Here is a 17,477-nt window from a genome sequence, read left to right on the forward strand (position 1 = left end):
AATCTAAAGTTATAATAATCTAATTTGAATTGATACCGACTTAACTTCTATAGGGAACACAAACTCTACTTCCACACAGCTCCATCCCCCTCTCTGCATTCCTGATGTCACAGATTACATCTTTATACACTGTGTGCTCACTCAAGTAGATTTATAATTATTCCTTATGCATTTATCATTTAAATTCTGTAGAACCTACCATTTTGAAGGTGGCTCTTTGTTCTCTGGGCATTCACTTAGTTGCTGTAGTCCTCTATTTTCCAGAGCTGCTGTAAAGTTGTCTGAGCTGGTCTCTAACTGTTTTGTTTGTTTGTTTTTAAACTTCCCATGGAGGAACAAGGGCCTGGCGCTTCCTACTCCCCAATTTTGCTGACATCACTCCACTCAGGCACTGTAGGGTCTGTAAAGGAGGGGAGATCCCAGGTCCCCCTCTACCCCTCAGCTCCCAGCCCTGAGAATGTCTACTGGGGACCCCTAATCACAGGTGTTGGTTCAGGTTGGAGCACTCTGAGAGCAGGATTTACACTGCTACTTATTGCACCTGTTTCTGTGAATTTCTTTTTAAAATCCCAATTGTCTTCTAAAGAGTGTGTCATTTTTCTATTATTTTAGTTTCATTTATCATTTTTGGTTTAACTTTCTTCTTATTTTGCCTACAGGAAACTTCTATTTTCGTTGTTTTGAACCTTAGCTGTATTGTGTCTCACTAAATGAGTCCTGAGTTTGCCTTTCTTCATATTTTGAGTTTCACTTATTTAACTCTTACTTTCTCTTATTTAATACTTTTATTCTTTTGTATTATTTCACTATTTTCTCACTTCATCTTTGGGCTTTTTTTCAGTTTCCAGTTACTTTATAAGTATTTTTTTCCCTAATTTCTACTTTCTTTCATCTTTATCCATTGTGTTTCATTTACCACATTTTACCCTCATTTACACTGAAAGCTGTGTATCATTCTTTTAAGTTTGTATTCTTTGCTTCTCAATTATAGTTATTTCTCTTTAGTTTATGTAATTTTTAAATGTATCACTTCTAATTCTCACTTTTTAACCTTTAAATCTGTGATCTTTACCTTTATCATTTTTTACATTTAACTTTTAACTTTTAACAATATCCTACGTTATCAGTATAGAGTAGTGAATAGGGCCAGACAAGGTAGTCTGGATTCAAATCCTGTCTCCACCACTGGTTAGCTGTGTGACCTTTGGGGAGCTATTTAACCTCCCAGTGCCTCAATTTCCCATCTGTAAAATGAGGATATCAACAGTTTCTATCTCACAGAATTAAAGAAGTTCATATATATATAAGGTCTTTAAAAGAGTCTCTGCTACATAGGCATCCAAGCAGAAACTGATAGCTATTCACCAGCCCATTTCCCTTTTCTCTGAAACACACAGTTGAACACATTTCCCAGCTTCCCTTGAAATTATGTGCAGCCATGTAACTGAGTTCTGGTCAATGAAATTGTGGACAGAAATGATGGCCACCCCTTCCAGGCCTAGCTAATAAAAACCTCCTTTGTAGTCATCTCACAGTCCTTCTTCCTCTATCGATTAAATGTCAATGCTCTAAGGAGACTTTGGAAGCCGCAGGTTGAAATGGACGTGCACTGGTCCACCTGACTCCCTGAATGCCCTCCCCTCCCAAACCCCATCACCAACAGCCTTGCCTCAAAATGTAATTTATATCAGCAAGAAACAAACTTTGAAAGTGCTATGCTACTGAGAATTTAGTTTTTATATTACAATAGCAGGGGTTAACTCGTACAAAAACTGATGCCTTAAAGTAGGCACCAATAAAATAAGCGGTACTGGCTTAACAACCAAGCAGTGAACAGCAAGGAAACATATCAGAGACTGGAAAAATGGAGATCCGAGTTATGCAATGGCAAAATGTTTGGTAAAGTCATCACCTGCAGTAACTAAGAAAGACCTAGTGTCTACCAAGCTGGTGGCTCCAGTGGGGGAAATGGGAAAGTAGAGAATTAGTAATAAAATAAAAGCAATAGTAAAGATGATATTAAAGTAATTTTAAAGAAAAAGATATGATCGGTCAAGAATTTGTTGGTTTGCATCCATAAATGAAAGAGGATAGAATCCATCAATTTGTGTGCCTGAAGGGTTGGAAAACCTGACTGTCTCAAACACTAAGAAATAAGATTGAAAAAGCTTATAAGTGACGAAGGCCCAAAGCCTCAGCCCTGTGGCAAAGAACTGATCAAGAGTGATGCCTTCCCATCTGAATCTGAGGGCCTCAAGGTAACCACCATTTAGCTGAGAAGAAAGAGTATGGGGTGATACAGTTATATAATAAATCAAGCCTGACAATGTCTAAGAAAAAACTTTGGGATTAGCGACTGGTATAACGAACTTAATGGAAGAAAACAGAAGAGAATCCTACTAAGTTGTTGACAGAAATGTACGGCCTAAGACATCATGAGCCTGGACTTTGAATAAAGAGTCTATACGAGCCTTTAAAAACCTCAGGCCACTAAACAGAGGGCGGAAAAAGCTGTGCACGCCCTCGCCCTCGTAAAGATGGCCGACTCCCCAGCAACGCTTCAAATGTTGCCATGGAGACTGAAGGACAGGATGAACCCGGCAGCACAGAGCCAGGGGCCATGCAGACAATTAACAAAAGACTCCCTCTCAGAGAGCAGAATCAAGGCCCCGTGGAGAAAGTCCTCCCACTCCCTGGCAGGGGGCCTTCACCTTGCCTACCCACTGGCTTCCAGGATTGCTTTGAACTTGGAGATGCACGTGACTATGGTCAATCTCCTATTTCACCCTGTTCAAAGGGGAGTTTTTAGTCTTGTGTCATCCTGTCTCTGCTCCATCACTGAAAATTGGGAGGGGCTAAGGAGGAGGTAAATAACTTATTCCTTTTTAGTTCATAAGTCACAGAAGCTCATTTAGTAAGGCTCGTTAAGCCGGGATCCTCATTTAGACAGAAAGGAGAAAAGCCATCTGCAATGACTGCAAGGGCCGCATGGTGTCTCCTTGCTGGGGGGCGGGGGGAGGGGCGGGGGCGGCGGGGGGCGGGGGGGCGGGGGCGGCGGGGGGCGGGGGGGGCGGGGACGGCGGGGGGCGGGGGGGGCGGCGGCGGGCGGGCGGTGCGGTTTCCAGATGTGAGAGGAAAAGAGAACCAGGATTTGGAGACCACTAGGGGGAGCTCTAGTAGAGACTGGTTGCTGTTCACCAAACGGAGGTCTTTTCCTCCCTCATACCCAGCTAAGAGAATTTCCCAGCCTCCCTTGCAGCTTCCTGTGGCCATGTGACTCAACCCTGGCGAATGGGATGTGGGCAGAAGCAGGGTCAGCCACTTCCAGTTCTGATCCTTGAACAGCCCCTAGGAAGTCTTCTGCTCTCTCTTTTCCACTATCTGCTGGCTGGGTGGCAAAGGCCAGGGCACCCTTGGAAGCCATATGCTAAAGGTGGCAGGGCCTTTGTCAGCCTGAGTCCCTGGACGGCAGCGTAAGGCAGAGCATCCCCTCCATCCGAGCGGTGCCTTAGGGTAGCCAGCAGTAAACGGAGGGAGAAGTGAACTTCCCCCGGCAGGGAACCGCACTTCTGATGTTCTAAGCACTGACATCTCAGAATACCTTAGATTCCCAGCATCACCGTAAACACAGGAACTTAATAAAGGCTAGCATGTTCTACGGGGGGACGACCGTAAACATTCCAGTTTAATGTGGCTGGGTGAGTAATCAACAGGGCAAACATGGGATATTGTGTAGCCATTAGAAATAATAAAGTAAAGCAATATCTACTGACATGAAAACGTTTCTGTGCTCTACTAATTAATGGGAAAAAATAGATTAGAAAACAAGGGGACATAATCCCACCTCTGTAGAACTGCATGTGTGTATAACACAGGCCTGAAAACCCTCCAGAAGGATGCTCACTAAAGCATTCAGTGAGGAAGGAGAGGCTTCAGTGATCACTTCTTGTACCGTGTATTTTTCAGGCTTGCTTGATGTTTTATAATGCCTATGTTTTGTCTTTTACATAAAAACAATAAAGCTACGTTTGAACATTAACCATAATATTTTTCCTCCAGTTGACCTTATAACGTCCCCTTTCATTTCCATTAAGAGATTCTTCCCACCTCCTCTGCTCTGGAATTTCCTAAAAACATTACTTCAAAGAAGTCAGAAAATTTATGGGGGTGAGAAACCTCCCGTCCCAAGACAATGACAATCTCATCTAGGCTCACAGCTCATCTGCACTTTTCACCGTAATCTATTTCCATCAGTTTATAAGAAGTGACAGGGTTTAAGCTTCCTGGACTCCACCTCCCTAATCCCGGGACATCGGGCCGACCTTGTACACTGACTGCTGTCCTCCAGGAGAGGAAGAGGGGCCAGTGCAACCTAAGACCCTGTCCTAAAGGCCCCGGCCTGACTTGAACAGGAACTGGTGAGGGGAGGTAAGGAGATGCGGCAGAAGCCACCAGCAGGCTCTGCAACCTTTCTCACAGTCACACGACTATGGGTGTGTCTGCCACTGAGCCAACTGCCTGCCCCCGAGCCAGGGCGAAAGAACGACCCTCGGAGTATACGGACCTGTACACAGTCTGTTGTTCAGACTGTGGAGACAGTGCCATGTTATGACGCTCACCAATGGGGTTTAGGTCACAGGTGACTAGACCCTTACCAAACGGCTGTAAAGGCAGGGTTTTTTGTTTTGTTTTGGTTTTGGTTTTTACTGCGGTACGCGGGCCTCTCACTGTTGTGGCCTCTCCCGTGGCGGAGCACAGGCTCCGGATGCGCAGGCTCAGCGGCCATGGCTCACGGGCCAGGCCGCTCCGGGGCATGTGGGATCTTCCCGGACCGGGGCCCGAACCCGCACCCTCTGCATCGGCAGGCGGACTCTCAACCACTGCGCCACCAGGGAAGCCCAAAGGCAGGGTTTTGAGCAGAGGTGTGAGCTGGGTGAACTAGAGTTTTAGGAAAATTAATCTGACTATAATGACACCATGATTAGAAAGAGGCTAAAGGCTGAAAACCTATTGTAAAGGCTACGGCAGTAATGCTGACACGTGTGAAGACGGAAACAGGAAGGAAGAGATCCTGGGGAGTGGACCCAGCCCTAAGCACCCAACAGATCCAGAGACCACACACAACGTGCAGGAAACTGAGACCACTCCAAGTATGCCAAACAGAGGACGTTTAATACAGAGAGTTGGTCACAAAGGAATGGAAAGAACTGGAAAAGCACAAAGAAGGAGGAGAGCTAGAAGGGACAATAGCTAGAGGTCAGACACTGGTGCTCCGGGCTGCATCCCTGAGGCTGCTCAGTCTGCTGGACTGTTGCAGAGCCCGTGCCCATCGGTTCTGGAGCCTGGGGAAAGGGCTTACCTGTCAGGGCTGCTGGAGCCCAATTCACCCATCCTTGCCTGCAACTGCCCCACTGTAAAACCCGAACCAGGAAGCCTTCTCTCCCTCCTGCCTCTGGTCTCCCACCACTACCTCCAGCTGGCAGAATTTAACAGGAAGGGAGCTGGCAATGGAGCCAGGGATGTGTCTGACTCCCAGCCCCAGCAGTAAAGTGCAAAGCACCGAAGGATGGGTGAGAGGCCAAGAGTCAATAACCAGCACCCAGCTGACACTCTTACCCATTCTTTTCCAACCTGTGTTAACAAATGTGCATTCCAAAGACAGCAGACATAGAGAATGGGCTTGAGGACATGGGGAGGGGGAAGGGTAAGCTGGGACAAAGTGAGAGAGTGGCACGGACATATACACACTACCAAATGTAAAACAGATAGCTAGTGGGAAGCAGCCACATAGCACAGGGCTATCAGCTCGGTGCTTTGTGACCACCTAGAGGGGTGGGATAGGGAGGGTGGGACGGAGACACAAGAGGGAGGAGATATGGGGATCTATGTATATGTATAGCTGATTCAGTTTGTTATACAGCAGAAAACTAACACATCATTGTAAAGCAATTATACTCCAATAAAGATGTTTAAAAAAAATGTGCATTCCAGAGGACAGGTGAAAGGCAGTGGTGACGAGGGGGCCTTGGAAGGCAGGAAATTATAGCCCTTGGCCTCAAGGAAAATTCTAGAGAAAATTTAGAATTGAGGAAATAGCAACATTGCTCCTCTGACTATGGTAATCATATCACTGAAATAAAAGTGAAATGACCAAGCTGGAGCCAGGTAAGGCATGCGATACACGCTCTCCCTCCGGAAGGGTCTGTGTGCTACACTAATAATAGCATCTTTCTTTTGTCCACAGGCCTGCAGCTACCACACACGGTGCCACTGTGCAAATTTCTTAAAAGGCGCCCGCTCTGGGGTCATGAACTATAAAAAGATGTTCCCTCTGGGAGGATAAATTAGAAAAAGGCGGCCCCTCTGAGCCGATGGATTGGAAGAAGGCACCCCTTCCTCAGCACCAGGGCCCAGGCCGGGGGTCAGCCCCGCTACCCCCTGGGCCCTCACGTGTACTCCTGGCTGGACATGGCCCGCACAGCTCTAGGCCGCAGCCCACCTGTTCTAATAAGCTGGTATTTTCTAAGCCCTTTGTGTGTGTCTCATTATCCTCACAATGGTTCTATGAAATAAGCACTATTATTGCCCAGTTTACAGCCGAAGAGAAATCAAATGGCCTGCTGCTGGTCATATACCTGGTAAGTGACAGAACTGCTGGTAGAAATTTGAAATCGAACGTTAGCCCCCTTGAGGGCCGACGATGGGGCAGAGGCCGGGCTCAGATCTTTACTCACATGACCACAGTTGATTCTCAGAATGTCACCGAGTCCAAGCTCGCTCTGTTCACCGCACGACAGGCCAATATATCGGGAGACGAGGCGTTGAGGCAGGGAATACGACCTTATTCGGAAAGCCAGCAGACCGAGAAGACGGCAGACTAGTGTCTCTGAAAAACCATCTTATCGGGGTCTGGATGCCAGTTTCTTTTATAGCACAGAGAGGGGGAGGGGGTGAGGAAGTAAAGTAAAAAGGCAGTAAGTTTTGTAAACATCCCCTGGAACGGCCAGCCTCGGGCAGGGGGTGTGTTAACTTCTTCTTTCTTGCAGCCGTGCACAGGTGGACAGGGGCCGGAGGTTGCCCTGAACAAAGGCACTTTGGTTTAACCTTCAGGCAGAGGGGCAGGGTTCCCTGAGGAGGGCCATTGTGTACAGACAGGATCCTTTCAGTGAACCAAAGCAGCGGAAAGCAAAGGTTAAAGAAACAGAAACAGATCCAACATGGAGTCAGGTTTGGCTCCTCTCTGTTACAAGAACAGCATGAAGTGGCCGTGACTACGTTCGGTTCACCAGTCGAGCCCTCTCTGCAGGGGGAACCTGGGCCCCAGGCCTAGGGGAAGGGCCCAGCCTGCATGCTCGTGGGCCCAACACGTGTGCACCACCCCGGCCACGGAGAACGGCATCCTTCCATTTATTTATTTTCTGTTCAAGTTACTGCCTCCCTCAAGGGAGGCCGGAGCACAGTCAGCTCTGATGGGCAATGAGGCTGCAGCGGAGTATCGGAAGCTGAGACTTCCTGTGGGCGTTTCTCCTGGGGAAACAAAAAGCCCCTTTGACTCTGGCTCCTTTGGGGTTCCAGGGAACAATCTGGCATTCTCTTTGCACTGAAGCGCCTTTGACTCCTACAGTCCCTGCAGACAATGCTGAAAGGACACCCAGAGGATTTGCCAACTAGACTGCCAAGTCCCCAGCCTCACAGTAGTTCTCCCTCAGCGAAAACAGCTCCCAAGTGACAGCTCCAGAAATTTACAGGGAGCTGGTGAGGTTTGGTGGCAGAGCAAGCAGCCGGGTCCCCCTTTGTCCCCGCCAGCACTCAGGTTGGGTTCACTTCCATAACGGTCTTATTAAATAAGCGTGGACTGTGCCGATTTCTCCCCTGCAGCCAAAACACCTGAGAAGCCACGGGAGAGGCCAAACTCTACGCTTAGAGAGGAAGGCATGGCCGGCGCGCTGCTGAGCTGAGCCTCTCCTAAGGTTAGGATGCCCTCTTTGGGTGTGAGATGATACCAGCAAGAGCGGGGAATTTTCTGCAACAGGAGAGGCAAACTATCAGAGGGGATTCCAAGAAACAAAATTCCAACCAGTGGAGCATCTTGCAGAGAGAACGGAGAATGTACATTTCATGTAGATGCAAATTTTATAAAGACAAACCCAAAATTAAATTACACCTTGAAAAGGCAAAGCTCGACTGGCTCTAGGACCAGAATTCCAGAATTCCCTTCCCAGAGCCAACCCTCAAGTGCTCTGTTACACCACCTTCACTCTCCGCGATCATTTGCTATCGATCAGCCATGCGAAGCTTCCTCGTCACCAGCAGCCCCCTCGAGCGCTCACAGCCCAAGACAGCAACATAGGAGCCAAAGGCATCGCCCACCCTGGCTGCCGGCGGGGGTGGACATTTACGGGGGCACCTTGACAGTTCCAACCCCTCTTCCTTCCAGCTTATCAATGACAGCAGTTGTCTACGGCTCCCTCCAAGACAAGCAGGGGCTCTGGGGCCCGGGAGGATTAGAGGGTGGGTCATCGTTTGCCCTCGGGCTGCAAAATGTGGCCCCCAAGGATTGATCCAAGAGGCAGCAGCATCAAGAACAGAGTCAGGGCTTCCCTGGTGGCGCAGTGGTTGAGAGGCCGCCTGCCGATGCAGGGGACACGGGTTCGGGCCGCGGTCCGGGAAGATCCCACATGCCGCGGAGCGACTGGGCCCGTGAGCCATGGCCGCTGAGCCTGCGTGTCCGGAGCCTGTGCTCCGCAACAGGAGAGGCCACAACAGTGAGAGGCCCGCGTACCGCAAAAAAAAAAAAAAGAGCAGAGTCAAAGCCAGTGCAAGGCGGACTACACAACCCGGCCCTCCCAAAGGGCGAGGCAAAGTCCAAGAATCCAGGTGTCAGACCAAGGACCAAACATCAGCCAGGCCTGGTGGGCACACCGTCTTGGAAGCTGAGCACGGAAGCCCCCGGACCCCGCAGAGCAGACCGCCTGCCAGCGCTGCCTTGTAGAAGAGCCAGTCTGCACTCCTGCGCTGGCAGCGTGCTGAAGCTCTCCCTCCCCTGCAACGCCGCCTCCGTCCCTGGGCTCACCCCTTATGCAGGCTGGGCTTGTGTCTCACAACAAAGGCAGCGTACCGGGGGGCCCATCTCGGGAAGAGCAGAGATAATACAACAGCCACTGAGGCTAAGAATTGGAAATGCAGCAGGAGAAAATGAGGGGAAGGGGAGGAGAAGAAGCAAAACGAGTACAACAACGATTAAGTACAAGCTCGGGATGCATCATCGAGAACCGCGAGCTTCCCCTCACGCGTCCTGCAGGAGTCTGCAAGCCCTCGTGTGCACAGATGTAAGGCGATGGAGAGTCTACCCATCCCACTGAGTTAAGGGCACGAGCATCTATTTTGCTGCAGAAACACTAATGCGATTCAGTTAAAGGATCAGGGACCTGGATTAGGGTGTGAGGGACAAGCTATAAGGCAAACTGAGATCACAGGCAGGATTGATGTTAGAGGCGATATTAGCGAGTTTACCATCAAGACAATGCTTTACACGTAACCAGTACAGATTATGATGCGCTCATATAAATGATCGGATTAGACCTTTACCACAATTCTACACTGAGGGCTGACAAGGAAGGACACTGAGATTCAGAGAGATTAAAGGACTTGCCCAGGGTCCTGACTCTCAGTCCTATCCATCCGGCCACTCGGCCAGTCACAGTTAACCATCGCTTACCCACATCAATGACGAGTAATTGATCACAATTTAAAAGAAATCTGCCACCCACCTCCGCACTTCCATTAAAAGGTGCATTGGTCCCCGTTTCAGAAATTCACAGTACATCTTGATACCTGATGAACATCCTGGGTGATAGGCTCTGGAGGGGCAGGGGCAGTGCCAAACGTCAGCTTGGGGTGCTGCAGTCCCCACATGCTTCCTGGGTCCTCTAAAGCCATTCCAAACTAAAATCATCAGGGTGTACTTTGATATGGGCAGCTGAGGTTTTTCTCTTATGCAATGTGTGAATGGCAGAGCCTTTAGAAATTTTCACCACTTGTATTGATCTTGAACATGCAGTGTGTTCAAGACTGTGTTCGCGTGCAAAAGCAACTTTAAGACACGGGCCCTACCCTGCCTTTCCAAACCCAGCTGCTGCCTGAGCCTCCCATGCCACATTTCAGGAGCCACCACCGGTTGGGAAGCAATTCCCCTGCGCGCCATGGTGGTCAAATTACAATGTTAGTTTAAACCCATGCAATTCGGTAAGTCTCTATTCCTACTACGGGTCTAACACAAATGATAAGAAGATAAATAAGACAAGAAATTCAGCCCAGACTAATGCAAAGGCATATTCTCTCCACTAAATTTCTGGTTGACTCACCCCTTCCTGGCTCTGTAATGATGAAAAATTATTCATTGTATTGGGAAAGGCGGTCTCCTAACTTGGATAGGATATTGTTTTTTTTAAAGGGTCTTACGCTCCTTAAAAATAATTACAATATAAATGTACCCCAAGATCAGCCTAAGGTAAATAACCCCTTCGGGATATCTCATTTTATTTTCACTGAGCCCTACTACACCTCAGCAAACTGGGAAAAACAGGTGTAATATCAATACCTTTCCTTATATATCACCTTATGCTTTTCAAAAAACTTTCAAAAACATTCCAGTATTTATTGGAATGAATGTACTTAGATAATCCCAAATCCTAAAGTCAAGAAAATGTAACAGTTGCATTAAAATGACAGAATTTGTCCATTTTTCCGTTCAAACAACTATTTGAGTCAAGCAGAGGAGGACACACAAAAGCTGCCCTGTTGGGAAATAGTTCAGAACTCATCCTACGATCCCCAAAGCCAATGAGGCGGCTGGGTGGAGGATGAGGTCATGAGTGTGGGATCAGCGTGAACGCTCCCCTTCGCTCCGCCCCCACCAGCTGCGGGCCTCCCAGCTGCTGGATTGACTAAATGGTAACACCACGGCCAGGAAATTAACACAGAGTGTCTAGAGATGGACTAGTCTCTCTCTTCCTAGATGAAGAGCAGCACATTTTATATACAAGTGTGGAAATCAATACTTGCCTAAGTTATCTTCAAAAAACTTCCCTGGTGGCGCAGTGGTTGAGAGTCCGCCTGCCGAAGCAGGGGACACGGGTTCGTGCCCCGGTCCGGGAGGATCCCACATGCCGCGGAGCAGCTGGGCCCGTGAGCCATGGCCGCTGAGCCTGCACGTCCAGAGCCTGTGCTCCGCAACGGGAGGGGCCACAACAGTGAGAGGCCCACATAGCGCAAAAAAAAAAAAAAAAAAAAAAAAAAATTGTTATACCCAGCAGTAAACATTGCAATTGATAAATTCTAAATTAAAGAATTCCTTCTTTCTCCCTCCACTCACCTGCCTATCTATCCATCCATCCTATATTCACTGGGTACCTACCAGGGGCTGCTTACTTCTTGATGATGTTGGCGTATCCCAATTGCCATTCTGGTGAAACAGCATCCAGAAACTTCAAAAAATTAATTCTCTTTTTTCCCCTGGACCATGGCTTCTCGAGGGTACGGACAACAATCTACACGTTTTTTTAAAATCTAAACAGCCACCACGGTGTGCGGCAATGTGATCTGTGCATTTCAATAAACTTTTGAACTGAGAGGAACTTCTGGAACTCTTGGTTGGTTTCGAAAGACATAAAAATAACAAGACGGGGTTAATCCACACACGGGATTGCTCAATCTAAAATATAATAAATCGTTTAATTCAACTCAGTCAGAGTGGAATAAACCATGAATGGGCTACATACAGGAGGGGAAAGGTGATCAACCAGAGAGCTTCCTTGAGTCGAAGGGGTTTACACTGGAGTTGGGAAGGCGGGTTAAATACACAACAAACTGTAACAGAAGAAGTGGAAAAGAGTAGATGATCCCAGAGGACCAGAGAAGGCTGGGAAGTATTACTGGCAAGATGTGGAGAGACTGGGGGCAAAGAGGACAGATTCCATCATGTTCTTGGTGGACAGAATAAAGTGTGCAGGAAAAGGGTCAGAGTAACCATTTTAGGGATTTAGTGGCCTGTTTACGGAAGGCCTGGAAAGGAATGCTAAGAATTTGCTTGCAGGACCATACTGAGTCTTTGCACGGGGAACAGGGACCTAATCAGATCTCTGCTTTAGGAAGATTATCCTGGCAGCAGTGTGCAGGCCCGACTGGCAGGAGGTACTGAGCAGAGAAATAATGACACAATTGTCGGGACAGGGAAGACACAGGAAGGACTGAGATGTCTTTGGAAGAAGCGTCCTAACGGTGGCTGCGAAAATCCGAGGGTTGCCTTAAATCACCCGGAAAGAGTACCAGGCTTCGTTAGATCTCCCCTTTCGACTGGATGGTCCTTGTGGACAATCTGATACATCTTTAAACACCCTGCTGGGTACACCACAGTGCCATGCATACAGTAAGTGCCAAATAAATGTTCCTGGACGGATAAATACAACGGAATGAATAAATGGATAAATTAGTGTCTCTTCTACGAGAGAATTCCATAACCAGAGGAAAACAAAAGCACTGATAAGAGTCAGATCTACTATTTGAATTGAATGCAGATTATCTATACCCAAGGTCAGCTGTCTCACATTCCACTATGCCCGGCTCGTGGCTATAATGAAAGCATCAAGGAAATAGTAATAAATTGTACGGAGTTGAGACCTTACAACTTCTCATCACCAGAAAAAAAAAAACAACTTTGTAACTTTCTAAGGTGAGGAATGTTAACTAGACTTACTGGGATGATCATTGCACAATGTACACAAATACCTGTCCTGCACCTGAAACTAATATAATGTTAGTGTCAATTACACCCTAATTAAAAAAAAGAATTGTACTGAGATACACAAACTTTTTTTCAGCAGAGGATCTGTAATCACAAAACAGCTTTCACAAGTCTATGTTTCCAGTGTATGAGAAACAGAGCCCCCATTTATCTTCTCTTTACTTTTTTTCTTATTCCACCGCTGTGAAATTGTCCTCCTTTGCCTATCAGTATTTTAGTAAGATGAGATATGCTTTCATTTATAAATGCAAAACACATACATTCTCCTGTGTCAAAAATAGAGCCTAGGGGGGCTTCCCTGGTGGCGCAGTGGTTGAGAGTCCGTCTGCCGATGCAGGGGACACAGGTTCGTGCCCCGGTCCGGGAAGATCCCACATGCCGCGGAGCGGCTAGGCCCGTGAGCCATGGCCGCAGAGCCTGTGCATCCGGAGCTTGTGCTCCGCAACGGGAGAAAACACAACGGTGAGAGGCCCGCGTACCGAAAAAATAAAACAAAAAAAAACAGAGCCTAGGGCTTCCCTGGTGGCGCAGTGGCTGAAAGTCCACCTGCCGATGCAGGGGACGTGGGTTCGAGCCCTGGTCCGGGAAGATCCCACATGCCGCGGAGCAACTAAGCCCGTGCGCCACAACTACTGAGCCCGCGTGCCTAGAGCCCGTGCTCCGGAACAACAGAAGCCACCACAACGAAGAGTAACCCCCGCTCACCGCAAATAGAGAAAGCCCACGCACAGCAATGAAGACCCAATGCAGCCAAAGATAAATAAATGAATAAGATTTAAGAAAAAAAAAAAAAGAATCTAGGTCTATTTATTTCAATTACCTCATTTAAGATCAGGCGCCCTACACCTATGGTTACCATTATAAGGACCAAATATATATTTCTCAGCAGCTGCACTTGGTAAATGCACTTGTCCGTGCCTCACCGGCCAGAGCTCAACAGATTTGACCACCTGATCGTTTGAAGCTTCTTCCAGCAATAAATTCTGTGATTCTGTTTTACAACACCCGAAGACCAAGAAGCGACCCTAGTGATCTCAGGAAGCCTATCTCTACATCCACTTATGAGCCATGACAGGAGGCAAGTGGCCAAAAGGAAGGAGGGCCGGATAAAAGGAAGCAGACAGAAAACCGATGGTCATGTCGGCAGCTAAGCACACCATGTGGGCCCGACTGCCTTCCAAAGCCAAATAGAAATACCATGTCACTCACTGGTCAGCCACAGTTCTCCTCTCCCACTACCACTTGGTATGAAAAAATGGGAAGCTGATGGTGAAGTCTGTGCTCAAAGAAGCAGCTGGGAAACTCTGATTTCAAGAGGAAATGGATTTGGAATGGTCAAAGCATCTGTGGCAAGTATTTTTTAAATTGCATGACTGTTGCACGAAAGATACTTGCTACGGAATTTTCACCACAGTCATTAAAATCGAGAACAAGAGAAGATTCCCAAGGGCTAAAAGGCTTACATTACTAAATGGTGCTGGCTGGAAAATGGCACAGCTATGCCAGAGGGGACCCGCCCCAGCCCCAGGGTGGCCGCCCAGGGCATCTCGGGAAGCACTGGTCTCTGCTGGCTTTGCATGAGAACCCGGCATATAAGCTGAATTAGAATCATCATTGTCAAAAAGATTATTCTAATTCTGGTCTAATGATCCTAATCTAAAAATTTTATACTCAGAAACTTTGTTCTGTGCTGGTCTTTAGATCTTATCATTTAAAGGTCACCCCTGTATCCTCTCTTCACTCTGAAGATCTTTCATCAAACTCTGACCAAAATCACAATAAAATTCACACATTAACCATTTAATCGCTAATCCTTCTTCGACCACAGTTTTAAGAATTTTTTTCAAAGGAAAAGTTTTAATGAACATAATAAACGTGGGCTTTTTTCCCTAATGTTTGAGCAATGAGCCACTGTTGTTTTTGACATCTAATGAAACAATAATAGTTTGCATGCAGTGTTTCGGAAGTAGATAGAAATTGATGAACATGGCACAGGAATGGCTTACAAGAAAAGAGACACCAAACCATTGGTCTGCTTTGCTGGGATTATGGTGGTTTTCAGTGTTCTTTTTCTTGTTTGTAGTTTTCCGTGCTTCCTGTAACGAGCACCCACTACTTTTGGAAAAAGAAAAAAGAATAAAAGAGGAAGAAAAGAATAAGGGAAACAGTTGAATTAGGGATTGTTCCTGCAACACAGAAACCCGGCACACACTCTCCCTCAGGTGCACAGACTTTGCCCGACGGTCCATTTCTGGGGGCATCTCAGGTGAACAGTGAGGTCCTTGCAGAAATGTCCTGGGTCCCAGCCCTGCCAGGTAACCATGACGCCAAAAGCCTCGATCCCAGTTTACCCCTCTTGTGCCATCCTAAGGGTCCTGGCAAATTTATGTTAAAATAAAATATTCACGCAAACTCCATTTAGTTTTGAGATATCTGGTGCGTCCTTTCTTTTTCCTTTTTCTCAAAGTGTTTATTCAATACTCTTATTTTAGGGGGTCTCTGATGAGTTCTTGTGATGCGTTCTTTGAAGGTTTTAGTACGTTTTTTCTCGGCAAATTTTCACTGCTTATTTTTACAAGAAGACAGCTTAAAATGGGATTTCTTTTTACACAGGGATGAAAACAAGATTTCAAAGTCTCTTCTGCCAGGGCTAAGAATTCACTCATATTTTAGAGTCTATAAATATGCAGGGCATATTATTATCAACTGTTCTAACACAGGTCTGCTCTGAACTACAGTTCGTCTGCATAACGTCAGCTTGGCCAGTGGTTGAGAACACAGCTGTGAGAGGCACCCACACCAGGGTTCTAATCCTAGCTGTACCCTCAACAGCCACGTGACCTTTGGAAAGAAGCAGGGTGACGCTGCATCTCAGCTTTGTACAGGGAGAGGATTCTAAGTATCTACCTTACAACAGTCTGGGGCAGATTTCATCAGAGCGATTCCTGATAGACTGCCTGGCACATACCGCAAGCGGTAAAAATAAATTGCAGACGTTCTTATCCCTCTGGGTAGCAGTGACGTCTTATATTCGAGCAGTGACTTGCATGCCTCAAGGAGCTCTCAGGTCTTTTACCTCATTTGAGTCTCAGGCAGCTCTATCAGCCCAAAACGTTACTGTCCCCGTTTTATCTTTTTCGTAAACAGATGAGGAAACTGAGGCTCAGGGTCACAGAGCTTAGAGAGCAGCTCCCGGCCTCTTTTCGCTCAGGTCTCGACTGACCCTCAAAAGACTTCATGTGCCATGCCTGAACTTAATAAGATTAAATTTCCTTTTAAAAAAAACTCCGCTATTCATACTTTAATCAAATCAAACTGGTTTTTCTACACCACTCCAAATTAATTAGGTTTTGCTTAGTGAAAAGAGCAACTGAGGTGATGATTTAGAGCTTACTGTGTATCTCAGCTCTGGGCTGGGGGTTCGAAATCGAGGCTCGGAGATGTTAAAGGACTTGTCAAAGTTGCCCGGCCCTCTTCTGACGCAGCAAGGACACATACTCCCTGACTCCAAACCTCTTTCTCTTCCCAAGGCTCAAATTCCTTTGCATGTATTTTAAAAGTGAGGATGGTAGGAGACGTCCTGCCGTTCCTGAAAAGCAACTGTGCACGTAATGGCCTAAGTGTCAACCCTGAGTGTTGACAGCGTGACCCGTGCTCGGGGCGGTGGAAGCGGAGGGATCGCTCCGAGCCGGGCGTGGGCGTCACTACTGCCAAGGAAACGCGAGGTGAAACTGCTCGCCGAGCAGCCACTTGGGGCGGTACCAGCACCAAGTTCCTCAACCCCCCCCCCCAACCTCCAGGTCCCCGATGCGGTGGAAGCCGAGACTTGGCCCGGGGTCGGGCCGCGGGCTCGGCACCGGGCTCCCGGGCGTCCCCTGTCCCGCGATTGCGCGGGTGAGGGCGCACGGCGACCCGAGGTTCGGGCGGCGCAGTCCCCGGGCTCATCCAAACCCGAGCGCGCCCCGGCCGCCTTCCTCGGCCACCGGGACCCGCCCGGGCGGATCCGACCGGCGCTGCTGCCAAAACTGCGGCTCCCGGGATCTCAGCACGGTCTTCGGGGAGGACCCGGCGCGACGTCGACCCCAGCGCGGCGCGCCACGCGGTCCTGCTTCAGTTTCCCTCACCTCACAAGGATGCATAAACCCAAAATGTTAACAGCGGCGCAGCCCGGACCTGCACGATTTCCAGACGTTACAGCGCACCCTCCCCGCCGGACCCCCGCCCCGACCCGCCGGGCCGCCGTGACAGCACCCCTACCTGCGCGGTGGCCCCCGCCGCCACCGGCCGGGGCGCCCTGGGGACCCCCGCCCAGCATGCGCCCCGCCGATTCCTCACGCTCCGCCTCCTCCGCCTCCAGCTCCGCGGCGGCCAGCGGGCTCCGTGCGCCCCGAGGCCCGCGGCGGGGGAAGCGAGCGGCCGCGCCGGACGGGAAGTGGGGAGGGGGCTGGCGAGGAAGGGGAGGCTCCTTCCTCCTCACGGGGCGCGCGGGCGGTTTCCTCCCAGGCCTCGGCCCCGGCACGCGCGCGCGCACACACACACAGACACACACACGCACACACGCACGCACACACACATACGCACACAAGCGCACACACGCACACGCGAGAGATTGGGGCGGGCGGGGCCGGCGGGCCCACAGCCTGCGTCCCGGACCTCGGGAAGTTTGCTTTTCGCT

The 17,477-nt window shown here is 48.7% G+C and overlaps 1 protein-coding gene across 1 annotated transcript in view; it reads right to left on the reverse strand.

Moving 5' to 3' along the window:
* Nucleotides 1–17,117, reverse strand: part of DISC1 (DISC1 scaffold protein) — a gene marked incomplete at both ends in the record, with an annotated part of 349,074 nt that extends 331,957 nt beyond the window's left edge. The window contains one exon of the mRNA XM_082854973.1: nt 17,060–17,117. Coding sequence (XP_082711099.1) covers nt 17,060–17,117 — 58 coding nt within the window. The remainder of the gene's footprint in view (nt 1–17,059) is intronic.
* Between the last annotated feature and the right edge of the window lie 360 nt (nt 17,118–17,477).

Source organism: Leucopleurus acutus, assembly GCF_964270905.1.
Source record: "Leucopleurus acutus genome assembly, chromosome: 14".
Classification (NCBI taxonomy): domain Eukaryota; kingdom Metazoa; phylum Chordata; class Mammalia; order Artiodactyla; family Delphinidae; genus Leucopleurus; species Leucopleurus acutus.